This window comes from Bactrocera tryoni, chromosome 3 (genome assembly GCF_016617805.1).
Source record: "Bactrocera tryoni isolate S06 chromosome 3, CSIRO_BtryS06_freeze2, whole genome shotgun sequence".
NCBI classification, from domain to species: Eukaryota; Metazoa; Arthropoda; class Insecta; order Diptera; family Tephritidae; genus Bactrocera; species Bactrocera tryoni.
The window spans coordinates 35076402-35103062 of NC_052501.1; the positions used below are offsets into that span (position 1 = coordinate 35076402).

Here is a 26661-nt window from a genome sequence, read left to right on the forward strand (position 1 = left end):
CGGTAGCGCCCGAGTCCCGAGATATATGATTTTACCTAAAAGTGGGCGGTCCCACGCCTTCTCCAATTTTGACCCCGGCTTCTATAAAGCCCTCTTATACCATCTCGGGGCTAAAACTTAATGTCTCTGGGTTATTTATAATAGTTATTGATTTATCGCGCTTTAGGAGTTCTTCTAATATTTTCCCTAGGCGAATCTAGTTTTTGTAGCTTTAATAGTTTGGGGATATGTATATTAAACATTTTAGAAGGCGTGGACACGCCCACTTTTTCGAAAATTTTAGTCCACAGATAAGTTATGGCTTTCTATAGGTTTACGTTTAATGGCGTTTTGTGGGTGTGGCAGTAGTCCGATTACGCGCAACTACGAACCCGTCCTCACTTTTAATATATTAATATATTAAGTTTTACACCCAGTTGTGCCTTCGTTAAAGGATCGAGTCATGTGTAGAAGTTCACGCAAGTGAGGAATGTTCTCTGATTGTCATTCACTTGGGAGTGGCCAGAAACGATTCTTTTACATATGGCTCAAGCACCTCACGATTCCGATCCTAGACCAAGTATCCTTCCAAAAAACATCCGTTTGAAGGTGAGCTGAAGTGAGAAGGCGAAAGATCCTCTCCAGAGGGCCACGTAAAACTCGCCCCAAATGAAAAACACAAACAGCCTCGGATGAGAGTGCAAACGCACTAAGGATAACGATTTAAGAGAATGCACCTGGAGAGTCCAGTTCCTTAATTGGGAAGGTGCCGCTGCCCAGCTAGTTGATATCCTCGTTAGAGTGAATGCTGACATCACCGCCGGAACAAGTGGCCATATAAAGGAGCGCAAATTCAATGTGGGATTCGTGGTAGGAAAGCGACTCCGTCGCCGAGTGCTGTCATTCACCCCCTTCTAGCCACGATCCGCATCAAAGCGAAGTTCTGCAACATATCGGTGATTTGCTCTCACGCCCCTACGGAAGAGAAGGACGATGTGACCAAAGATGTCTTTTATGAACGCTTAGAGCGCACCTATGACAGCTGCCCCCGCCACGATGGTAAAATCGTATTTGGCCCACTATCTTGTTGCAGCGAAGGTTCGCACCGGCCTCTGTGCAGCAAAAAACGCACGCCAACAAACACAAAGAAGGTTCGACGTCGAGAAGCTGCAATCACAACAGACAGCCGAACGATTACTCGGCTTGCACTCTTGCTCTCTGAGAGCACGCATCAACAACTCAGTATAAGGGAACTGTGGGACGGAATTTCGAGCTCCTTACGTACAGCTGAAAACGAAACCATTGGTTTTCGGACAATGCAAAATAACAGCTGGTACGATGAGGAGTAGCGGAGAGAAAACAGACTGCCTACCTCGCAACGTTATCATCGACAACTACACGTGCGAGATGGGATAGATACCGAGAGAGAAAAAGAGAGAGGCTGCAATGCGTGAGTATGAAGAGCTTGACAAGCTGGCCGACAGAGCTAATGCTCGAAAATTCTTCGAAAAGAAGGTTTGAAGACCGGAGCATACCCTTGTAGAACCCCTCGGGGTGATCTAGTAACCGATGCCTAGAGCATATTAAAATTATGGGGGGAACATTTCTCCAGCCTGCTGAATGGCAGCGAAAGCATAACGCCAGGAGAAGGCGAACCCGATTCCTCAATCTATGACGATGAAGCAGATGTTCTATTGCCCGATTATGAAGAAGTTCGATTAGCAAACAACAAAGCGGCGGGGCCGATGGGTTGCCGGCCGAGCTATTCAAATACGGCGGCGAAGAACTAATAAGGAGCACGCATCAGCTTCTTTGTAAAATATGATCGGACGAAAGCATACCCAACGAATGGAATTTAAGTGTGCTCTGCCCAGTCCAAAAAAGGGAGACCCCACAATCTCCGCCAACTACCGTGGGATAATTCTCCTAAACATCGCATATAAGCTTCTATTGAGCGTATTGTGTGAAAGATTAAAGCGCACCGTCAACAAACTGATTGGAACATATCAGTGTGGCTTTAGGCCTGAAAAATGAACAACCGACCAGATATTCACCATGCGTCAAATCTTTCAAAAGACCCGTGAAAAGAGAATCGACACATGCCACCTCTTCGTCAATTTCAAAGCTGCTTTTGACAGCACGAAAAGTAATTGCCTTTATGCCTCAATGTCTGAATTTGGTATCCCCGCAAAACTAAAACAGCTGTGTAAACTGACGTTGAGCAATACTAAAAGCTCCGTCAGGATCGGGAAGGACCTCTCCGAGCCGTTCGATACCAAACGAGGTTTCAGACGAGGCGGCCTGCTGCTGGAGAGAATAATTCGAGATGCAGAACTTAATCGAGCAGTTACAATCTTCTATAAGAGTGGATAGTTGCTGGCGTATCCCGATGATGTTGATATCATTGGCCAGAACATCCGCGCCGTTAGTTTTGCTTTCTCCCGAATGGATAAGGAGGCAAAGGAAATGGGTCTGGCAGTTAACGAGGGCAAGACGAAATTTCTCCTGTCATCAAACAAACAGTCGTCGCACTCGCGACTAGGCTCCCACGTCACTGTTGGCAGTCATAACTCATAACTTCGAAGTTGTAGATAATATCTATCTTGGGACCTGCATTAACAACAACAACAATGAAAGCCTAGAAATCCAACGCAGAATAACTCTTGTCAGCAAGTACTACTTTAGACTGAGTGGGCAATTGAGAAGTAAAGTCCTCTCTCGACGAACAAAACCAAACGCTATAAGTCACACATTATTCCCGTCCTGCTATATGGTGCAGAGGCATGGACGGTGACAGCATCTGATGAGTCGATATAACGAGTTTCCGAGAGAAAGTTTCTGCAAAAGATTTATGGTTATTTTGATAAGATACTACTATAAGGAATACTTTCCTTAACTCGCTTATGTCTTAATTTCTTTTGTTAAAGTTTAAATTTTAGAGCATAATCACAGTAACTGCTATAGTCTATTGCATAATTCCATAATATTTAAAGCAATGCAAATTTGACACCATAATTTCATAAATAAATTTAGAAAAAACAGTCTCTGGCAGTGCAGAAAAAGTCATCAAGTAGTAAAATGGAAAGAGTGGTCCCACTACTGAAACCTGGGAAACCCGCCAACAAAGGGGAATCTTATCGACCAATAACTTTCCTCTCACCAGTAGTGAAGACACTTGAGGCCTTGCTACTCCCGACCTTCATTCACCACCTGAGCATAGTCAGCCACCAGCATGGATTCCGAAAAGTGCACAGCACCACCGCAGCACTTAGCGTCTTAAACGCTTGGATAGTTCGTGGCCTCAACCAGAAACCACCCTGCGAAAGAACGATCGTCGTAGCGTTGGACCTGTCAAAAGCTTTTGACACGGTCAATCACACAACGCTACTGCAGAACATTGAAACAACTACGCTGCCTCCAGGGCTAAAGAGGTGGACCATGAACTATTTGAGCGGTCGCCAGTCATCCGTACTATTTCGAGGTGAAACATCTAAACTGAGAAGAATTAAACAGAGGGTTCCGCAGGGTGGTGTCCTCTCCCCGCTACTGTTTAATTTCTACATCTCGATGGCATGTGTTCGAAGGTAAACAGCTACCTCTCCGACCTTTCTCGTTTCCTCACTGCACGAAATTTCACACTTTCCCCCAGCAAATCCACAGCGACCATATTCAAAAACTGGACGAAGGAGTATAGACTAGAGCTTAATATTGCAGTCGACGGCGTCAAAATTCCGACTGTGAATAATCCTAAGATTTTAGGCGTAACATTCGACAGCCTATGCTCCTTCTCTCCTCATACCACCGCGATTATCGCCAAGGTACAGAGCCACAACAAAATCCTCAAGTCGCTAGCCGGCAGCACATGGGGAAAAGACAAAGAAACGTTGTTGGGAACATAATAGGCAATCGGCCGGCTGGTCCTCAATTACGCAGCACCCATATGGTCGCCTGGATGCAGTGGCACGCAGATGAGGAAACTTCAGACCTGTCAAAACACTGCACTCCGGACCACTACGGGATGTCTTTTGATGTCTCCCGTTGAACACCTCCACAGTGAGACGCTTATGCTCCTAGTTAAGGAGCATAATGAACTCTTCTCCAGGCAATTCCTACTGGGATGCTTTCGCAGAAATCACCCCTGCAGCCATCTGCTTGGAGAGGAACCGCCTCCTAGGAGCATCAAAAGGTCATTCCTGGACTACGTCGACGACGTCGTACAGTACGCCGACTGGACTTCGGACGCAACTAACTTTCGGCAGGTACTGACCGCCATTCACAGCGGAGCCATCAACACCTTCACCGACTCCCTTCCCGTGAATGGCGTTCTTGGAGTCAAACCACCACCCATAGCAGACGAAGAGCTCCAGCCGCGAGAAACGCGTGTGACTCTTGCGCAATTTCGTTCTGGATACTGTAGCAGGTTAAACTCCTACTTATCCAGAATAGACCCTGACATACCGAATGTATGTCCTGCATGCAACGAGTCTCCGCATAACACTGACCACCTCTTTGCATGCCCTACGAACCCTACTCATCTAACACCCTCCTCCCTTTGGTCCGACCCCGTCGAAACAGCAGGTTTCCTGGGTCTTCCGTTAGATGACATCGACGACAACACAAATGACATTTACCATCCCAACGGGGATTGAATTTCCGTTAAAACAACAACAACATAGTCGAATGAGACTTGCTCAGAGATTATAAAAACTTGTCAGTATATTTTGAAAAATATCTTCATAATTTGTTACTCTATAGTTACCGAGGAAATTTTCGACTAATAACACACTAATTCTAGATTTTTCACCCTCCTATTCACTTCCATTGCTAGACTGTACCGTTATCTGGGTATTTAGCGACATCGTTGTTCCCAAGTAGCCCATGTGAATTACTTTTGATGCCAAAGCGAGATTTTTCTTTTGCAAAACAAAACAGTTTGTGGACTGTAATTCAAGACATCTCCACATTTGATTTACTAAATTCTTAAAAGCTTCCACATAATTTACCGGATATTTTCGGTGAGAATCATGGGATGTTGGTACGGATAAGAAATGCATTAGTCATAAAAACAAGAGCACATTCCATGTTGAAAGTTGAAAGAATGCAAATATTTATCAACAAAGAGAACAACTTTATTGTAATTTACTATATTGTTTAACATTTTCGCTTTGTGCTTAACGTATAATACATGAACATTTAAAATATATTATCATATGTATATGTATACATTTCTTAATCGAAAACACACCACGTCGTTGATATATTAAGGAGCAAACATATTCACACACTTAATATGTTTGCACCACACAGCACTTAGCCACTTTGTTTTAAGGCACATACGTAAACACTTTATGTCCCTCATAAAGATATTGAATATTTGTAAACATTCCAAATGAATCAAAAAATATATATATGTACATAAGGATATAAGTCTAATCCACAATTCCCACAAACACACATATGCGAAATCAAATGTGGTCGATGCTGAGTAAAGAGATGGAGTAAATTTAATGGAAATTGTGAAGGAAACTTGTATTTGAACTAAACAAATCCTCATGATTTTAGTAAGGATATCAAACGAATATTTCAATGCTACTATGGAGAATAACTTTAACATTACTGTAATTCTAATTCCCAATTTATATTGTTATTAGTATGATAATGGAAGATTTTTTTAATTTGATTCAAGTAATACAGTAATCAAAAATACATTACAAGCAAAGACTGTGACTAATAGGTTGCTATAACATGTTAAAATAGAATAAAGGGGAATGAAATGTGCGCAACTGACAGTGCAAAAAAAAATTGTTGACAGTTGATCAGCAGTTTAACTACTCGTTTGTATTTATTGTGATCGTTTTGCCTTTAGGATCATCAAATCGATCCATGGTATTGATATCCATCATCCAGCAAATACCAACGAAAAGTATTGCAAGCAAAATTGCGGACACGAATAGACCAGCAAGAATGGCATGTGTAACGAAACCTACACAATTCCACGATTCACCAAATTCAAAATAGTTTGTATTTACAGTCGTAACGGCACTACCGAAAGGTGCTTGGAACTGGACAGAGTTCCAAAGGAGTTGATCACCGGCTGCTGAATAAACAGTTAAATTACCGCAAAAGTAAGAGAAGGCTGGAGGTGCATTTATATCATTTGTGCGGAACACTGTATCCTTATTGTATGTCAACTCTTTCATGTAGTAGTAACCCTTCTGTAACTCAATGTCAAATGTGATCACGTCAGCTGCATCACTGCTACTGAGTGTGACAGTAAAGTCGGTGGTATTGTGATCATCGATTGTCATACTGCTTACAGTAATTGATTTTGTTGGGTTACTACCAATTTTTACTGCCAACGTTGTATAGAAAATTTGGAATTTGGTATCAGTGAATATAATACCACCTTTTGGTGCTGCAGTCTCCCCCACGGACAGTGCACGCCGAGAGCGTTTAACTGTCACATCTTTTGCAGGAGATGATGTATACATAAATACAGTTGGACAAGATACTTGTTTCATTACATTCGAAATGGCAATGTCTGAAAAAATAACAAATCTATATAAATAATTATATAATAGAGCGAAGTATAAAATATACCATGTGTCTCCAAAGTTTCCTCGCGATTTAAACCAGTTTCGTCACTGAATCGCAAAAATACTACTTTTCCCGCTTTGCACTTTAGTGGTATTTCAAGCTTTCCGCTTCTAGAGATAGTAATTACCTCGTAATTAGGATCTAACTTTTCCAATACTTTTACAGGGCTATCGACTCTCATGTAAAAAGTGCTGGGCGTGATGTTTTGAAGGTGAGAATAACATGACTGTTGTTCAGATCGGTTACTCTTACACAGAAAATCGTTGAATGATAACTAAAGTACATATGACTCATAAAAATATATTGAAATTATTATCTAAAAGGATACTTACATCATCTTCCTGGAAAACAGCAATCATGTGGTCTTTAACAAGTGGTTTTGCAATGCGAGTGAAACTTTCATTATCTACTCTAGTTAGTGCAGGAATTGGTTCACTATAAAGATATGAGTTAAACAGAGCAATGTTTAGCAAAGATGTTGAATTCATACACTGGTGCCAAAACTAAAACAATGGAGTCCGATGCGGATGCAACTCCAATTATGAACAACGTTAGTAAGGCAATCTTCATTTTCGTTTTTTCCCCTCGTATACGATTTACGCCAAATAAAGTTAATGCAATTAATATTAAATTAAAATGCAATCTAACCGAAACTTAACGAAATTATAAGGGAATTAATGGCAAAAATTCAACAGTTTTCACCTTCCCATGAAAATTGCCCTGTCAAAATGCAAAATTCTTTGTAGCTGCGTATGACAGTCATGTGATATATTCGAATTGAACATACCTTCGAATTTCTGAATTTCGAAACGATACTCGAACTCGTGACATGCAGAGTTGCACATAATTCCTGTTTATATTTTAAGGCAGCTGTTATAGCATTGACAGAAGGCAGCGTTAATCCGGATTAACTGCGCGCTTTATCAGATACAAATTTGTAGGTGACAGAAGGCAGTTATGCGAGTTTGAAACTCTCGTAAATAGCTGATTGTCATTTTTATAATATTTTCAATGAAAATGGATAGAAGATAAACATTGCAGTTGATAGCCAACCAATTTTTACGAAACCACTTTTTATTATAAAAAAATATCAAACACGTTATTTTTAAAACTGCATCATAACATAACATCAAAACATAAAAAATCTTTTTTTTTTATTATTGAAAATTTGAAAAATATCTGTCAGTGTGCCTGTTTTTCATTTACAATAGATTCAAATTGGTCCTTTTTAACAATGTTGCCAACGAAAATGCAGTTAACTCTCTAAAATTTTAAGGGTGGTAATGACGTACATACACGACACACATGTGCGTTCGCTCTGTATGAAACCGTTTCGCCATACACGACATACAAATCTATTTTGCGTTTGTTCTTCACACAGTGAACATTTCTTGGAATTTATTTCTAATGTAGCACTTTTATCTATTTCTTTCTATTTCGTTAATAAGTTATTCCAACTTTTATTTTTCTCAATTTTATTTTTATATTTATCACTTTTCGTTTGCCAAATTGCCACTTAATTTTTTATAAGATCAATAAATTCTGATACGAAATCTTTATTTACGGGGGAGCCTGCTTTAGAAGCTTCAAACGAACGAATCTTTTTTTTGCTTAAATCTCTTTAAAAAATATCTAAGAATATGTCCCCAAAGTTATAAATTGGAATTCGAAATAATTTCGAAGCTAGAAAGGAAATAGTGACCGAGCTTCTAGCAGATATATTAGCGCTTGGGCAGAAAGCTGTGATGCGCGATTTCTAGGTTTTTCATTTCTACGTTTTTTCTTAATTGGCAGGCAGGATTGAAAAAAAATTAACGTCGTATGAAATTGGAGCAAAGTTTATTATCTTTGGCAATAAATTATCTTCTATTAAAAATAAAAAAGTAAGTAAAGTCAAGCTTGAACATATTTTTAAACAACATAAAGTAAATTTTTTTTGGTCAAAAACCACTTTTTTTAAAATCGATTTTTTGAAGCCTCTAAAGCAAGCTCCCCCGTTAACACTTGCCATTATGTTCGGCGACGCGAGAGAAATGAGAATTTTTGTGCACACAGCGCCATACACGACACACATGTGTGCACACCGAGCGTAAAAATCAAACATTTCGCACACAAGCCCATACACGAGTAAACCTCGTGTGTCGTGTACGGCCACCTTAACTTCTGAATTAACTACATTACACACCCGGCGTTCAACGGCTTCCGGCGTTCAATGCTATAACACAATCAAGAACTTGCTTTTAAATTAATCACACAAACTATTTATCAAAATTGATTTAAATTAACAGCCGTGATATAGACTACAAACAACTTGATAATCAATAACAGTTTTAAGATCAAGATAAAAAAGTACCTGATTTATTAATGAATATTATACTTTTAACCAGGGCCAGCGCCGTTCATATTGGCAAGTTTGGCAAGTTTGGCATACTGGCAAATTCTCTTTAAATATTTTATTTGTTTACTTGGCAAATATTCAAAATACGCAATTGGGTTTGTTTTGAACTTCAACTGCGAAAATTTTACTTTCCATCAATATATGCAGCACAGTTTTTCACCCCAACTCAACACAGGGAAAAAGGTATTATTTGGCAACAGCCAAAGTACTATTTTAACCCAATACTCTAAAATAAATGAAAAAACAAAACTTCGTTTTAGATTCTGGCAACTTTGTGTGTTATCAGCCGTAGAAGAGAGTGTTGAAATCATATATATTTATATATATATGTATATTGGTCCTTTGATTACAAATGCAAAGGAAGTGTAATCAGAAAATTTTAAAGAGTATATATAAATTACAAATAGAATTCTATTAGATATATGGTGATGTAAACAAATAAGGATGCGCGAAATGTTTTGAATTCCGAATTATTCAATATGCGTATTCAGAGGAAGTGGGGTCGAATGTTAAAAAATAATTGGAAAAGATTACGACGAAGGCGATTGTTGATTATATTTACTGCAATAGTACTCGCTTTAATGTTTTTTGTCAGAGTAAGTAATATTATATTTACATTAAATTAATGCGCCAATAAATGATTTTTATTTCAAGAAAAAAAAATCGAGTTACACGTATTGTGAACCCATTGACGTAGTTTATACTTGGGTTAATGGATCTGATCCTATGTTTATTGATTCAGCAAGGCGTTATAATCCAAATTATGATCCGGCAAGATTCGATGACAAAAATGAGCTTCGCTATTCATTGCGATCTCTAGAAATGTATGCACCTTGGGTACGGCATGTTTACATCGTAACTAATGGACAAATTCCATATTGGCTTGATCTTAGTTTTGAAAAGGTTACGGTCGTTCCGCACGAACTACTTACTTCAAAACCAGAACTCCTACCTACATTTTCAAGCTCTGCTATTGAAACTTTCATTCATCGTATACCGCATCTCTCTCAACGTTTTCTCTATTTGAATGACGACATTTTTCTTGGTGCCCCATTATACCCAGAAGACCTTTATACTAACTCAGAAGGTGTGCGCATTTATCAAGCTTGGATGGTACCCGATTGTGCGGAAGACTGCCCTTGGACATACATCGGTGATGGGGCATGCGACCGGCATTGTAATATTGCCAAATGCCAATATGACGGAGGCGATTGTAACACATTCGGATCAGACAAAAGTGAAGAAAATACGATGGAGCAGCAGGTTGATGTAAATAAGAATGTAAAATTAATTACCCAATCGCTTTTAAACTCAACAACGCACATAGAAATAAGACATTTTCCTTTACGAAAAAAGTTTCGTAACAGAAAATATTCTGCTCAACGCAACGGCTTACACTTCCGAGAACTAGTATTACATAAAAATCTGAGTACTCTTGCAGAACTTAGACGTATTGTCGACAACTATAATAGTCAACTTAAGTCAAATAGTCACGCCAATGACCCAGTACTATCAACCGACACTTTACAAAAAAATATGGTACGATTGGAAAAAAGCGTAGAGAAAACATCGAAAAATGAATCCAGTAAAGATATATATTCTCATTCGTTAATATATACGAACATGTTGTTGAATCGTTTCTATGGATTCAAAGCTCGTAACGTGCTAGCGCATGTTGGATTCTTGCTAGATCGTAATATAATATATGCCATGCAGCAAAAATTTTTAACAGAGGTAGACGTTACTTTGTCTAATCGGTTTCGCTCAACAAATGACTTACAATTTGCTTTTATATATTACTCGTTTCTTATGAGTGAAACAACAACTTTAACAGTAGGTGAAGTGTTTGACGAGTTCGATACTGACGACTCACACACATGGTCAGATCGTGAGGTGCGAACTTTTTTGGCACGTATGTATCCTCTTCCACTGGACTGGTCAGCAGTTCGTTTCTTCGAAGAAGTTGTAAGCAACTGCTCTCGCGATCTAGATATGGTTTCACATAAAATACATAATGAATATACAACTTTGGTGTATGAACGTTACGAAGATTCAACTGTGGTGAGTGTTGCTAAATTAAATTATATTTAATTTTCAAACAATAATCATCCATACGTATTTATAGCCGACTATAACACGAGAGTTGGTCGAACAATGTCGTTTGCTGGCGGAAGCCTTAGAAACAAATTTCGCTACCCGAAGCAAATACAAATTTAACATAATTCCAAAAAGAGCTATCCATAACAATTTTATGATGTTAACATCTAACATCACCGATGTTGTAGATGGGTTTGACAAAATACGACGAAACCCACGGTGAGTAAAAAAATGCTAGTTTCTTTAGAATAGTAAAATATATATGGCATACATTTAGAAAATTCAACTGCATTAATGATAATTTGGAGCCGCTACTAGTCGAAGATAATGAACTGATCCGTCACTTGTTAGAAGACTTCTATCTTTCCTTTTTTCCTCGCCGAAGTAGTTTTGAATTACAATTTGAATATAGAAATCGCTTCACTACCTGGCACGATTACCAAAGATGGCGTAGACGTAAGCGTGCAGCTCTTGTAGTGGGTTATGCAGCTAGTGTTATACTTATTCTATTTATTGTAAGATACATATGCATACACAAAACAAAGTTTGTGCGACGCTATGTGCAAAGTCTATAAATATGTTTAGTATTATATGATATAAGGAGAAAATGTACTTATTACTTAAAAAAAGATAAAATGAACGATGATTTAACAAACAGCTTAAAGAAAATCCTTTATGTCTAAAACCAGGTCTATTCTTAATACAAATACAATTTTACATATACAACAAGGAAGGAATGACTAAGTTTTACGTTACCAATTTGTTTAGGATGGTTTGGAAAGATATGGTTTGTGCCATATACACAATCATATATGTATACTCCAATATCTATCTCAGCTAATTTTAAGAGCTACAAGGCCGAAGGTATTCGTGTGTAAGATATTGCGAGAGTATACAAATTGTTCGAAATAAATAAAAAATAGCAGTTAAGGAAGTCCTCACTTGCTGGAGAATGTTTCATAGCAGTTACCTTTTATGAACAAATTACATGTACATAAATACATTCCCCATTATTAATAAACATACTTATAAACGGTAAGCGAAGTTTTGAAAACTTTTGTCTAGTTTTGTTAAATCATAACCGCACTCGTCAAATAATTACGAAAATATTCTGCTTTGTTAATAACAATATTAATGAAACTTGAAAAATGCATTCGTATATGGGTATATTACTGATTGAGAACGCTTGTTATCTTTAATATGATACTTGCATTGGATGTACTATATATGTATGTATATAATTATATCACTATATGAAGATTTGACGGTGTATTTTGAGGATATTTTCTATCTTCACCAGATAATTCAAATTTCAGATATTTTATTTTAAAGATGACATTGTATATTGATTTCAAGGTTATTTAATGATCTTACTATTAATTGTGTGAAATAAACAAGAAAAAACGTTAACATCGGCTGCAGCGAAGCTAATATACCCTTCACAGGTGCATTTCTTTTAGTAACTATGTGTTCAGTTTATATGAAAGCTATATGCTATAGTAATCTGATCTGAAAAATTTTTTCGGAGATTATATTATTACCTTAAGCAGTAATCCATGGAGGATGGAGGATGGAGTCATGTGTAGAAGTTCACGCAAGTGAGGAAAGTTCTCTGATCGCCATTCTCTTGGGAGTGGCCAGAAACGATTCTTTTACATATGACTCAAGCAGCTCACTACTTCCGGTCTTTGACCAAGTATCCTCTGGGTAGCCTAAGAACATCCGTTTGAAGGCGAGCTAAAGTGAGAAGGCGAAATATCCCCTACATAGGGTTGTGCGCTATAAACGCGTAAGCGGTGTCTGCGCCAGTTAAGAAGAAGTAATCCATGGCAAATTTCGTAAAGTACCACGTCAAATGCGAAAGTTTTCCATCTCAAGCCCTTGACTCCGATCGTTCGGTTTGTATGGCAGCTATATGCTATAGTTAACCGATCTGAACAATTTCTTCGGAGATTACATTGTTGCTTTAGAAAATAATCTGTGCCAACTTTTGTGAAGATACATTGTCAAATGTGAAATCTTTCCATTCAAGAACTTGATTCCGATCGTTCAGCTTGTATGGCAGATATATGCTATAGTTAACCGATCTGAACAATTTCTTCGGAGCTTACATTGTTACTTTAGAAAATAATCTGTACCAAATTTCGTGAATATATCTTGTTAAATGCAAAAGTTTTATATATAAGAACTTTTTTCCGATCGTTCAGTTTGTATGGCAGCTATATGCTATAGTAAGCCGATCTGAACAATTTCTTCAGATATTACATTGTTGCCCTAAAAAATAATCTGTGCCAACTTTTGTGAAGATACATTGTCAAATGTGAAATCTTTCTATTCAAGAACTTGATTCCGATCGTTCAGTTTATATGGCAGCTATATGTTATAGTGGTCCGATATCGGCAGTTCCGACAAATGAGCAGCTTCTTGTAGAGAAAATGACATTTGTAAAATTTCAAAACGATATTTTAAAAACTGAGGGACTAGTTCGTATATACTTATACAGACAGACGGACGAAGGGTAAAATAACCTAGTCCTTTACCTTTTCTGTAAGTAATTTTTCAAAAATGTCTATTATATGTAAGCTGTGCCGTGCTTCTTCAGGGAAGTTTTCTGTAAGAAGCTCTCCGCCAATCTTACCTTTAGGTTACCAGACCACTATAGTGTCCTTCAGGTAGAAGTGACTGCTACTAAGAAGCCGGTAGACATAAGACATACTTACATACTGTTACGAAGGCAGCATCTTTCAGAGAGATGAACATTCTCTCTGACAGCAAATCAGCAATAATGGCGCTGAGCTCGCCAACTGGGCACTCAAAGCTAATGAAGGAGTGTATGGACTCACTAGAAATAGCAACAAGCTACTTCAGCATGAGACTCGTTTGGGTGCCTAGACAAATCGAAATGGCTGTAAACCTCAAAAATGCTAAAATGATTCAACCCAAGGAAGAACCCTTGTCCCCCTCACATTGGAAAGGAGAATAGTTGGATCTCCATTGGCGTCTAGAGTTCTAGAATTGTACCAATGGATGTTGATGGTCAACGTCCCGGTCCTGTGCGCCTCCGAGATCCTTTTGACCTAGATAGAACGCTGGCGATTTTCTGAACTACTTGCCCGTAGTAAAGTTCATCTTGCTGCTATAGTACGGGATCTTTCTGGAGACTCTCCATGCAGTAAGGTTAAAAATCTTGACGATATGGTAATATGTATATTATATAGAAGTCTTAGATTTCTCTTAACCTTACTTAGTTTTCTAAAATATTAATTTCTAGTTTCGAATCCAAAATAAAGCATTAAAAATAACACAAACTACGAAATCATATGTTGATTTTACAACGTATTTTGAAGACTATAAAAACTTGCGCTAAATCACCAAACAATAAAATCCAGCAAGCTGGCAACTTTATACCCATATGCGTAGATTGTTGAATTTAGATTTTACGCGAGTAAGTTTAAAATTTTCGCAAAGAGAATTGTTCATTTCTGAATCCACCGAAACGATGTTTTCCAAGGGAAATGCAGGCTTGAGTGTAAGACCAAATCGTAATGAAATCATACCCTTTCCCCCGTTCAAGAAACCCCAGCCTATTGGATATTTTAGCATCGTAGGTGGAGTTTTGCGAGAATATGAACCTAATGCTCAACAACTGCGTTACTACAGACCGCCGTCAGCTCAAAAATTTCCTCTTGACTTAAATGAAGGTCTTAGTTCAGCTATCAAAAAACCAGAAACAGTACAAGAAGAAGGGCTTGACCACTTATTAAAATTTATCTTTGATAATCGTGATCATTTAACAAGGTCTTTCCCTGCTTGCGAAGACAAAAAATGTCTTGTTGCTGAATTCGTGTGCTGGCGAGGGCTTTTACGTTTGTTGATGTGCACTCCATATGAATATCGAGGTGATTGGTCAATAGTTGTAACACGATTTAATGGCACATTTTATCTTTGGAAACGGGACACTGATAGTGATAAGTTTCAGCGTTCTCAAGAGACCGAACAACAGCGTACATTTGCATCATGGGGTTTCAAATTTGAACAACATTGTCTGACAGGTGCGTAGTTAAGCCAATTCTATAAATTAAATAATCCTACTCTTCACAGAATCGCCGTTTCTGGAGCCGGACACAAGTGCACCAGTCGACGAATGCAGCGAATTTTCGTGTGTTTTTACAACAAAAATTGGGAGTCTGGATGTACTATACGGTGCTGAAATGGATGGCATTGAAAGTGAGCAACCGATATTGCTGTAAGTAAAAATATTTATTTATGTTGTTTTTAGATATAGGATTTATTTTTTTAGTGATGATAACCCAACATATTTAGAAAAATTAAAATTTGTCGAAGTAAAAGTACGTCAAAGAAACCTAAATAAAAATCAAATTCAGTCTTACAAACGTCATAAAACTCGTAATTGGTGGTGCCAATCATTTTTGGTAGGTATTCAAGATATATATTTGGGCCTACGGAATGAGCAGGGACAAGTTGAACGCATCGAACACGTTGAAGTACGATCTTTACCAAAGCAAGGAATAGTAGGTATCAAGAACTAATTAAGGAATTGATATAAATTTAATATTTAAAATTTTATATTTTCAGAACGAATGGACACCAAATGTATGTGCGACATTTTTGATAGATTTTTTGAATTACGTAAAATCACTAATGTCTGAAGTAAATTGCCCGTATACTGTTTACGACTTTTACTTCAACTCCAAACGCGGTACTGTAACGTATGAATTCTTGCGAGGGAAGAACGAATATTCATTTCTACCAGACTACTACATTGAGTTAATGAACCCTAAAAACAACAGTAAAAATAGTAAATGAAATTAAAATGATACTTTGTAACAGACGTGATACATACGTAAAATATGTGAATAAATTAAATACTTTTCATACAAAATAAGACCACATTTTATTTCTTTCCTATCAGTATATTTTATTCAAATAAAAAAGTTAATTTTATCACTATTTATTATACGCTTTAACGAAAGTTTATAGATTTTCAAGCGCTGTAGTATATGCCGAACTTAACATGAGAATGTTTAAATTTATGTAATGGAAAAGTTTGAACATGTCAGTGGTGACAAAATATGCAGCGTTTTTAAGCTCTCAAAATGAAATTTCAACAAATTTCCGCATACATTTAGAGTTCTGTTTTCTTCGATTTGCCACTGCGGTCAAATTCATTGAGTTCATTGGTAGCGTGTTTGGCGATGTACTTAATGAAGTCGTCGACCTCACGTCCTTCGTTGTAAGCAACTGGTTTGTCTTTTTGATTTTTGGGCAGCCAGAAAAGTGTTGGGAATCCACGAACATTGAACTCTGGTGGAACATCGTTGGCAGTGGCATCCATTTTAACAAGTTCTACTTCTTCATTCTGCAATTTCTCGGCAACTTCATCAAATACTGGTGCCAATTTCTTGCAATGCCCACACCAAGGTGCATAAAATTCTACCAACGTATCTTTATTGTTATTAATGACTACTTCGTCGAAGTTTTTGGCAACAGCAATTTTTACGGGGGCATTATTGTTTTCTGGAATAGGCTCGGACTTCACGTAAGGCTCAAGTTCTCCATCAAGTAATTTTTCAACAAAATCTCGTAGATTTTCGACCGAAAATTCCTCCTTCAGAGCATATTTGAGATTCTTTTCATCGCGGGCTAAAATGACGGGCTTGTCTCCAACAAAGTCATAGCCATATTCATTTAGTTCATGTTGGAAATCATCTTTTGCGCTAATAGCGAATGTTGCTTTGTTAGTGAATTCCTTCGCCACTTTGAGAACGCGATTACGCCAATAATTTGTTCCTTTAGGATTCTTTACATAATCAACAGAATAGTACGCAACTATAAGTGGATTTTTAAAATCGCGAATAGTATCCTGGGTACGATGACCTACCAAACCATGGCTGTGGAAGTTTTAAAATCATCATTATTTAGTAAATAGAAAGCACAAACATTATACAACTTACAAATTCTCCTTCACGAATGTACTTAATTCAGATTCCGATGATCCCTCGAACTGAACGTTCGTTTCCTCAAATTTGTTCGCCAAATGTGGTGCACGGAAGAGCACAATCTTTTCTCTGCGCATTGTGTATATAAAAGAAATTGTTAAATTATTTCGTTTTAAAAATATAGTATAATTAAAGAAGTTTATTTTTTATAAAGTTACAAAAAATATACATCTGATCAAAAGTAATATTTGAATAAGTCTTCTAATTTAGATTAATCTTCGTTTTAGAATATTCTTTTTCGTGGGTTCACTTACGTTTCTCCATATTTAGCGAGTACATCAGGGTCATTACTATGACCAAAACGATATTTCTCTCTATTCTTATCAGCGAATTTGACGAACAGTTTAGCAAGGGCTACATCTGGGTCTTCGAAGAAGCCAAATATCGTTGTATCCTTGGTGTCTAGGAATTTATTAATTTCATCAACCGATTTAATATTTCTGGAAGCTGGTCCAACTTGAGCTCTCATGTATTTCACAATTCCACTTGCTTCTCGTGGTCCACTATAATCTTGTGAAACTGAATCACCACGGAAAATCTTAAGGGTTGGATAGCCGCTAACAGAGAATTTACCGCAAGTTTCTTTACCGGCTTCTGTGCAATCAACCTTAATAATTTAGATAATACATAAATATCTCAAATTGTATAGTTAAATTAGTTTATCCACAAACATACCTTCGCCAAAGTTATTGGAGGGTCGTCTCCCTTTACGAGCTCCGCAGCTTTGGCATACTCGGGTTTTAATCTCTTACAATGTCCACACCTAAAAATAAAACAAATTGAAAAAATTTGATAACATCAACGCTTCCTCAAAATTACAAATTAAAAGTTTTCAAACAAAAAATAATCTTATCTGATGTGTGTAAAGTATTTAAGGCAAAACGTTTAACGCGGTTAAAAATACAATGAAGCCTTATGTACCACATGTACTTCTTATCGCCACTAAGTGTGGTACATGCTTTAGACATTTCTACGGTGTTTTTTTCTATGAGATTCAGGGTGTGAGACCGTAAGACGCTGTTAACACATAAAAACTCATTGAATATGGTAATATTTTACAAATTTTAATTAAGGTTTCATTCAAATATTGTTACATGTTTGAACATACACATGCATATAAAAATTCCAAATTTACCCTAAACAAGGTGCAGATTAGGAGCTTTTTCAGTCGGACATAGGAAATATATGTAAACGTATACAAACTAAAATTTAAAATAATAGTTCTTAAAACAAAAAAATCATGACACACCCCAAAGTTTCTTTAAGGAAGCTAAATGTACCATATACATATTTTTATACACAGTTTTAAGTTATAATCAATCAACGTGGCTTAAAATGAGCCTTTTCTCTTTTATTTGTTGAGGAAAGTACGAGCGAGATGAAAAATTTTACCGAGCAAAATTAAAATGGCTTCCAGTAGCGATGACGTGTTATTATTGTCTTGGCAATTTATGTATCAATAATATACTTTTTGTAATTTTGTTTCTAAAACTTATAACTTACCATGGTGCATAAAACATAACTAATGTAGTTTCATGTTGCTTCAACACAGAATTGAAGTTGTCATCCGTCAATTCCAGCACATCTTGCTCAGCGCCAGCAACTAGTGCCACGGAAATGCAAAGTACCACTAGTAGTCGATGCATTACAAATCTCTTATAATCGGCGCCTAGTTTATTATTTATGCAATCACAACTTTTAATGAATCTTGAATTTGCTAATCGGTCTAAGTAAAATAATACTTTTCGGTAATACGATCAACCACAAAATCATCTACCGGCTTCGGATGATGAATGCAAATTAATTGATTTCTTTAGCAGTGTAGAGTTGTACATTTGTAAAGACAGGTGCTGCCATACAACAAGCTTTGGCCTTTAACTCGAACCTTTCAAAGAAAATAATATTTAACATGTGACACCGCAATGCAAAAATAATCTAAATTAATTTTTTTAAATTCTTAATAATAATATTAAGATATATTAAAAAGGAAAACTTTGTATCCTCTCTATAGATATGGCAACTTTATTTTGATTGATTTGTGTTGGCCGGCTCTGATTGGCTGAAGCTTTGTAGAGAAATTGCGTTTATCTTGGATATTAGAAAAATTAAAATTATGAATGGAAATACGGCTATTTTATGTGTTTTTTAAATATTAAATGAAAAATTCCTCAATAATACATTACAGGAACCTTAAAATTTATTATATAAGTAAAACATTCTAAATATAAAACGTCATGGCCCAAATCGGTTATTCAGAATATATTAAGTTCTTTTAGCAAATCAGTAATTTTTAAATTTAAACAAAACATTTTTTCTGTTTCATTTCATTTCACCCTGCATTAATACCATTTTTTTTGTATTTTCAGGATTATTCCATGTAAGTGGTGGTTGAAGCAGAGAACTTAAAAGTATACTTTTAAATTCTCTGCTTCTAAAAGTATACTTTTAAATTCTCTGCTTCTCTATACTTTTATGTTCTCTGGCTGAACACATAGAGCGCGACAGACTGCAAACTACATCTGTCAAATATTAAAATACACACGTCCTTAAGGACACTGTTATTTTGACAGCTGCACGACTACACGACTGCAGGCCGACAGTTGTCGTTCTCGCTAACTTCAAAGTGTAAACACAATGACTGCGACAGACTGCAGCAGCACGACAGTGAACTGAAAACGTCGTTGTTCATCTTACTACATGTACATTTTTAGAAGCAACAACAACACAATGGCCGCCATGTACACAAAACAACGCAGTTGTCCATTTTGTTTGTACACAATTTCGTTGTGGCCATACTAATTCCTTTCACTTCAATGAAATTTTAATAGTTTGTTCAAAATGAAATTTTTTATGCAAAAAATAAGTAAATAGGTAAATATTTTTGCTTTAAATTATCAATTGTTATTACAAATGATATAATAGAGCTATAATATAGCTATTTTATGCTTTTATTTGTAAAATAACGTCAAGTTTGTTAGAGCTGTGAATAATTTTACATTTTACATATTAGTGGCATCACCACTCTACCTCCTCTTGCTGTCTTCCATTCTACTGTCAACTCTACTGTCGTTGGCAAAAATAGGAGGATATTGAAGTTAGCGAGAACGACAACTGTCGGCCTGCAGTCGTGTAGTCGTGCAGCTGTCAAAATAACACTGCCCTTAAGAACGTGTGTATTTTAATATTTGACAGATGTAGTTTGCAGTCTGTCGCAGTCATTGTGTTAACACTTTCAATATCCTCCTATATTTGCCAACGACAGTACGCAACAGTAGAATGGAAGATAGAGAGATGAGGTAGAGTGGTGATGCCACTAATATGTAAAATGTAAAATTATTCACAACTCTAACAAACTTGACGTTATTTTACAAATAAAACAATAAAATAGCTCTATTATATCATTTGTAATAACAATTGATAATTTAAAGCAAAAATATTTACCTATTTACTTATTATTTGCAAAAACAATTTCACTTTTAACAAAATATTAAAATTTCATTAAGTGAAAGGAATTAGTATGGCCACAACGAAATTGTGTACATGCAAAATGGACAACTGCGTTGTTTTGTGTGCATGCCGGCCATTGTGTTGTTGTTGCTTTTCACAAATGTACATGTAGTAAGATGCACAACGACGTTTTCAGTTCACTATCGTGCTACTGCAGTCTGTCGCGCTCTATGTGTTCCGCACTTCATTTTTACGCAATTTTTGGTTCTGCCACTAATCGCGTAAAAAAAAATCGCGTAAAAATGGTTAGTTTTCCAATATTAACTAACGAATTGGTTCCGAATATAAAAAATCTCGCGTATAACAAAATATACGCGCAAAAAAATATTCAAAAACATTACAATAAGTTTCAAATCTCAGACTTATGATTTATTCATTCATAACAACATAAAAAATACAAAACAAAAACCATATATAGAAGAGAAGAAAATAGAAAATAGGTAGATTTATTAAAAAAAACCGTTGAATGCTGTTTAATCGCTGACATTATCCGTAGTGAAAATTATTCTTATACCATGTTCAGACCGAAAATTGAAAAGATTAGATTACATTTAAGCATTTCAAAAAACAGCTGTTATTGTCATTCAAGAATTCACATCGCTTAATATTTATCAAAAGGAAAGATTGTCATATAGTATTTTCAAATAACAGCCGTCTTTTTTTAATATTTTACATATAATAGAAATAATGGATGCATTTTTTCATTTGTTAAGTCGATTTTCAGGTGAAGTTAGATTCATTGCTTTAAAAAAAATTTGTTTGCTTACATTTTTTCCCCTTTCTAGTGTCTAAATCAGCTGTGATAATGTAACAGATTTCCAGTGCTGACAAGTAGATTGCGCAAAATCAGAGTCGCACAGAGAGATTTAGCGTGGATCAGTTTGAAATCATTTCAATGAAGTGATTTGGAACTGTCATTTTTGTATGGCGAAATTTTGATAAATTTTTAAGATTAGTGGGATAATCCATTCAACAGCCGAAATCGTGTGATTAAGTGTCGGTCTGAACATGGTATTAGCCGCTTATTTTGATGGCCGGCACTGATATCACTAGAATTTGTGTCAGAATCAATAGTAAGAAGTAAGTTCTTTATATCTTAACATGCAGAGACTCAATTCTTTTTGAAAAATTCGTGCACGTTCGGCATCAATATCATTTGCTACAAAATAATTTTCCAATTCTGCTGCAAGTTTAAGACCAAGCAAAAAACGAAAAAAAGCAATGGCGTTAAAGTGAGAAATCCGCGTAAAAAAAGGAATTTGCGCTGCAAAAATAACTACGTTAAAGTGAAATAGCGTAAAAAGAGATCGCGTAAAAAAGGACTGAGTGTATTATTTTCCATAAGCAATATAGAGTCTCTAGACAATAACTGCAGCAATAAAGTTAGTATACCATTAACTTTTGCTTGTCGTTAGAATTGTTGAAACCATGTGGCATCTCCACAATTTTGTTATTGTTTTTTTTTTTTGTCAAAACGAACAAAGCTGCATTACTATCATATTTGATGTAGATTTAGTTCTTGCTTTCAAGTTAATTTATATTGGTTTTAATATGTTGCAATTAAAGGATAGAAATTCTTTGAACCTTGAAGGATACACGATAATAATACCCAGTATATGTGTGGGAAATGCGGCACAACTGGCTTGTGATTTGTTGATAGCATCGAAAAAAATGCGACGAGTGGGAAATCTTATGCATCCAGCATTGATTCCTGTTTTTGGCCCATCAGCTTACCAACATGATCCGGAAGAAAGGGTCGCTGCTTGTGAAATATATGAATGTACTGCCAATAAATTGGTCGTTTTTCAATTTCGAACTCCTCTCATATCACGTCATTCACAGAGTCTACATAATTACATAGCGGAGTTAGTACGTCCTGCTGAGAGAGTGGTAATACTCAGCGCAAGTTTCGGTTTCGAGAAACGTGAAATAGGTACTTCGCCATATGAATACTGCGTTTCCAATAGCTTTCGTGAAAATCATGAAACTCAATTAGCTAACGTAAAATGGATGGAATTCAAAGGAAATACAGTGTTTGGTGGAGGCAACGGCTTACAATTATATCGCTTATTAGAAGAAAAACAAGTTCCTGTAATGTTGCTTTTTCGGTATGTTCTCGAAGGCGATAATTCGACGGATGCTACGCTCATAATCCGAGAACTAAACGATTTGTGTTCGAGCTTTTTACGATTGGAAGTAGAAGATAAATCCATAAAGCTAATTGTTCCAGTATCATGGAAATTACTGTTTGGAAACGACGTAACTTCTTTGATTTTCTAGTTTAAAATTTTGTTTATATTTATTTTAAGGTGTGTGTTAATATATTTTTTGAAATACTTTGCTTTTTTCGCATTATACTAAATTACACGCATTTGTAGGGATACAATAAAATATGAGGCAATTTTAGGACTTACCTTTCTTTAAAATATGTTTGGATCGATAAGCAGGAAATGTTTTTGGGGAATCATTTTGAATTTACAAATTTGGTCGATTTACGCTTAGTTCCCTTTCACTTGCTTAGATCCAGTTCATGTAGTTTATTAATGTAATGGGTTAAGGATATTACAAGCAAATAAACAATGTCCAACCATTAAACATATTTATCACTTAAAATAATTTCTTGTACCATTCGAGAGGGTATTCAAATGTTCTCTATGTTTTTGGTAGAAGTCATTAAAATATGCAAAACGATGAATGATTAAATATGAGAATTCAAAATAAACCATAGGATTTGAAAGGTTACATCTCAGTTTAAGGTATCAAACTTTGTACAAATATTATGACATGAAAATAAGAAAAGAAATTTCAACTTGAATGATAAAAATAAGCATAATCATACCGTACAAAAATCTGTTTATTAGCTCTGATATTGGAAAATTTTCAACATTTTTTCATTCTTCGGAAACAAAGGTCGTTTGGAGATATTTTCCCCTTTATTTCGTTTCTAATATGCTAAAATTGTAATTTTAATTATTGCGCACTCTTTCAAAGGCAACGCGGTATTTCTAAACTAAGCTTTCCAATCGTTTGAAAAAATGGCTTGCACGTGTTTCCAATAAAAAAGCATGAGCATGAGCCATCACATGTACAAAGGAGTTTGGTTAATTTTGTGAATTCGTTGTTGTTGTTTTAACGGAAATTCAATCCCCGTTGGGATGGTAAATGTCATTTGTGTTGTCGTCGATGTCATCTAACGGTAGGCCCAAGAAACGTGCTGTTTCGACGGGGTCGGACCAAAGGGAGGAGGGTGTTAGATGGGTGGGGTTTATGGGGCATGCAAAGAGGTGGTCAGTGTCATGCGGAGACTCGTTGCATGCAGGACATACGTCGGGTATGTCAGGGTCTATTCTGGATAAGTAGGAGTTTAATCTGCTACAGTATCCAGAACGAAGTTTGTGAATTCGTCATAAAGGATGCCTGCAGAATAGACGTTGAAAGCCGAGCCGAGCCTAAAGTCGATTTTAATCGTATGCAAAAATAGATGGTTGCTTCCTTTTTGTTGTAACGTTTATCTAGTCCCCGTTGGGGTGGTAAAGTTCAGATAATGCGGGAACTAGTAGTACATTGCACATATGTATGTTTGATATGTCAGGGTCGATTCTGGATAAGTAGGAGTTTAACGTGCTACTATATCCAGAATGAAGCTGCGCAAGATGCAACTCGAGCTCCACGTCTGCAATGGGTTGTGGTTTGACGTATTGTTTCAAATCGTCGACGCAGTTGAGGAAGGACCTCTTGATGCTCCTAAAAGGCGTAACTGTTTGGAGAGGAGTTCATTATGCTCCTTAACTGGCAGCATACGACCCTCACTGTGCAAGTGTTCTATGCGAGACATCAACGTCCGGTGTGTTTAACGTGGGTACCTGCTGACGACAGCCTTACCCCACGGCGCTCAAAAGCACGGCGGATCAAATCAATGCTTTGATCAGCGCCCTGAGAATGCTAAGCATTTTCAGTACCAATTGGCAGTGTGGAATGGACACACTAACCACCTTGGTAGGGTTCGAGACCCATCTAAAACCTCTGCAGTGCTTTGGGCCCGGCACCCGGTTGCAATGCAACTCCACATTCAACTGACAAGGCCAGTTCTTCCCGCATTTGGGTTTTAACCACAACCACCACGATACTCCGCGAGGAGCCAGTCCGCATGAGCAGGTTGGAGTTACCTCCAAGGGCTCTTGCTCGGTGTGGTAGCAGAATTAAGTCTCCGGTCAGACCTCGTAGCCGAAACTACTACCAGTTGAGCTTCCATACTGCTCTGGACTGGTTGCCAGGGGTCGGCCCCTTACATACATCACATACGCACACCGCTTATACAAAAACTAAGCCTAATTCCCAGATAACCGCCTTCGCCGCTTAAACAATTCACGCGCAAATGACCCTAACTGTTCAGTATTCCGACTAGTGGAGATCATACCACTAACATCTAATCGTCCATCAGTCCAGCTAATCCCCATACCACCCAGATCCTTAATGTCCGAGTACATCGAGCACTCTGCAATTAAATGCCACCAATTTTCTAACCCCGCCCCACAAAAACACCCCGACGTATCCGATAGGTGCCTCTGATGCAAAAATGCATTCAGAGGCCCATGCCCCGTCAGCAGAAAACCCAGACTCAGACAGAATCTTAAGTCTGGGTTATCCTCAACGAACCCAACGTCCCGAATGTACTTGTACGTCACTCGGCCGTTAGGACTATTGTCCCAACGTTCTTGCCACTTACACCTAACCCTATCATCTAGAAGCTTCTTGCTCCCCAGATATCCCTCCCTCTGCACATCATCGTCGGAAATCCAATCATTTCGCAGCAATGACACACTCAAATCCCTTCTTAACCTGAATGAAACAGCACGCTGTATGACAATCAGGTCAAGAGGGGGTGCACCTAATAAAACCTGCATCGCATCCGTTGAGACGGTGCGACATATAGGCAAACAAGCAAGCATCATCGCTGTATTAAGAGGAGTTTTATATGCTAATTTTACTTTTTTAAAAGTATTCAGTACAACAGAGTATTATTTGCGGTTACGGATGCGGCGACGTACATGTTATCAACCATGAAGGCTATGAAGACGTTGTACCCAAAGATGTTGCATTGCACATGCTTCGCCCATGGCGTACATAGAATAGCGGAGTTCGTACGACTCGAATTTACAGATGTCAATGCACTTATTTCGAATGTGAAATCAATCTATTGCAAGGTATCACCTCAATTTGAACAAATTAAGTAAATATTTACCAATAATATTTTTTGTTTTAAGGCACCGTCTCGACGCCGTCAATTCAGGGCAGACTTTCCAGAGTTGAAACTACCCCCACAACCTCGTATAACTAGGAGGGGTACATGGATTGATGCGGCTGAATATTATTGCGATCATTTATATGACGTAGATTCAGCAATTAATAAACTCAGCAATGACGACTCAGACGTTATTTGTCTAACTAAAGAAATATTAAAAAATAAGAACCTGAAAAATGAACTTATTTTTATCAAATCAAACTTTGTTTGCCTTTGTGCAGGGATTGAAAAGCTGCAAAGATAGGCCTTTTGATCTTTGCAAAAAGGTATTGACGCCATGGAAGTTGTAAATCAATCATTAACACAAATCGAGGATAAACGCTTTTTGCACAAATTAAATGCAGTTCTAAAAAGAAATGAAGGCTACACGTCTTTATGCAAAATTAAAAGAATTATTTTCAATAACTCGAAGGAAAATGATAACTTCATCGATTCTTTAACACCGTTGGAAGTTGCTAATTTTAAATACTGTCCAGTGACTTCAGTGGACGTTGAAAGATCTTTTTCCGTTTACACCACGTTGTTAAATGAAAAACGACGATCGCTTTTATTTGGAAGTTTGAAGCAACATTTAATTGTGCATTGCAATTTTTCTCTTTTTAACAACAATGAAAATTAAAACAAATAAAACAAAATTTTTTGATTAATTGAATACTTTTTTTATTGTGCATATTTGCGAGCATATTTCAGCCTTTTTTAGTGCATATCTAAGCGCTTAAAACTGCATTTTTCGTGCATATTTTGGTTGGCCCTGATGATCA

The 26661-nt window shown here is 37.0% G+C and overlaps 7 protein-coding genes across 8 annotated transcripts; 5 read left to right on the forward strand and 2 right to left on the reverse strand.

Moving 5' to 3' along the window:
• Positions 1 to 3548: 3548 nt before the first annotated feature.
• On the forward strand, positions 3549 to 4115 carry LOC120770086 (the record flags this gene model as incomplete). Its single annotated transcript, XM_040097234.1, is given in 1 exon segment — positions 3549 to 4115. A coding segment is annotated over 1 exon segment (567 nt), but the record flags the coding sequence as incomplete, so codon positions are not given.
• Positions 4116 to 5614: 1499 nt separating this feature from the next.
• Positions 5615 to 7312, reverse strand: LOC120771775 (V-type proton ATPase subunit S1). Its single transcript, XM_040099966.1, has 4 exons — positions 7067 to 7312; positions 6909 to 7011; positions 6580 to 6850; positions 5615 to 6520 (listed from the first exon to the last, which is right to left on the reverse strand). Exons 1-4 carry the CDS (start codon positions 7144 to 7146, stop codon positions 5808 to 5810), a joined length of 1167 nt encoding a protein of 388 aa, XP_039955900.1. The 5' UTR covers positions 7147 to 7312; the 3' UTR covers positions 5615 to 5807.
• A 1991-nt stretch (positions 7313 to 9303) lies between these two features.
• Positions 9304 to 12503, forward strand: LOC120771910 (N-acetylglucosamine-1-phosphotransferase subunits alpha/beta). The gene is made up of 4 exons (XM_040100196.1): positions 9304 to 9570; positions 9629 to 11035; positions 11100 to 11290; positions 11349 to 12503. Exons 1-4 carry the CDS (start codon positions 9454 to 9456, stop codon positions 11644 to 11646), a joined length of 2013 nt encoding a protein of 670 aa, XP_039956130.1. The 5' UTR covers positions 9304 to 9453; the 3' UTR covers positions 11647 to 12503.
• Positions 12504 to 13591: 1088 nt separating this feature from the next.
• Positions 13592 to 15977, forward strand: LOC120770887 (decapping nuclease DXO homolog). 2 transcript variants are annotated; one of them, XM_040098530.1, is made up of 4 exons: positions 13592 to 15123; positions 15173 to 15317; positions 15372 to 15607; positions 15668 to 15834. In XM_040098530.1, exons 1-4 carry the CDS (start codon positions 14484 to 14486, stop codon positions 15739 to 15741), a joined length of 1095 nt encoding a protein of 364 aa, XP_039954464.1. In that variant the 5' UTR covers positions 13592 to 14483; the 3' UTR covers positions 15742 to 15834. The 2 variants fall into 2 exon arrangements, with proteins under 2 accessions (XP_039954464.1, XP_039954463.1); XM_040098529.1 differs by having other exon boundaries at positions 14351 to 15123; positions 15372 to 15603; positions 15668 to 15977.
• Positions 15978 to 15985: 8 nt separating this feature from the next.
• On the reverse strand, positions 15986 to 18889 carry LOC120770885 (protein disulfide-isomerase A3). The gene is made up of 5 exons (XM_040098527.1): positions 18595 to 18889; positions 17767 to 17854; positions 17346 to 17698; positions 17047 to 17160; positions 15986 to 16983 (listed from the first exon to the last, which is right to left on the reverse strand). Exons 1-5 carry the CDS (start codon positions 18735 to 18737, stop codon positions 16218 to 16220), a joined length of 1464 nt encoding a protein of 487 aa, XP_039954461.1. The 5' UTR covers positions 18738 to 18889; the 3' UTR covers positions 15986 to 16217.
• Positions 18890 to 22064: 3175 nt separating this feature from the next.
• Positions 22065 to 23197, forward strand: LOC120772473 (proteasome assembly chaperone 2). The gene has a single exon (XM_040101113.1). It carries the CDS (start codon positions 22150 to 22152, stop codon positions 22876 to 22878), a length of 729 nt encoding a protein of 242 aa, XP_039957047.1. The 5' UTR covers positions 22065 to 22149; the 3' UTR covers positions 22879 to 23197.
• A 2273-nt stretch (positions 23198 to 25470) lies between these two features.
• On the forward strand, positions 25471 to 26543 carry LOC120772109. Its single transcript, XM_040100519.1, has 2 exons — positions 25471 to 25802; positions 25863 to 26543. The coding sequence occupies exons 1-2, from the start codon at positions 25647 to 25649 to the stop codon at positions 26142 to 26144; spliced, it is 438 nt and encodes a 145-aa protein (XP_039956453.1). The 5' UTR covers positions 25471 to 25646; the 3' UTR covers positions 26145 to 26543.
• The last annotated feature ends 118 nt before the right edge of the window (positions 26544 to 26661 follow it).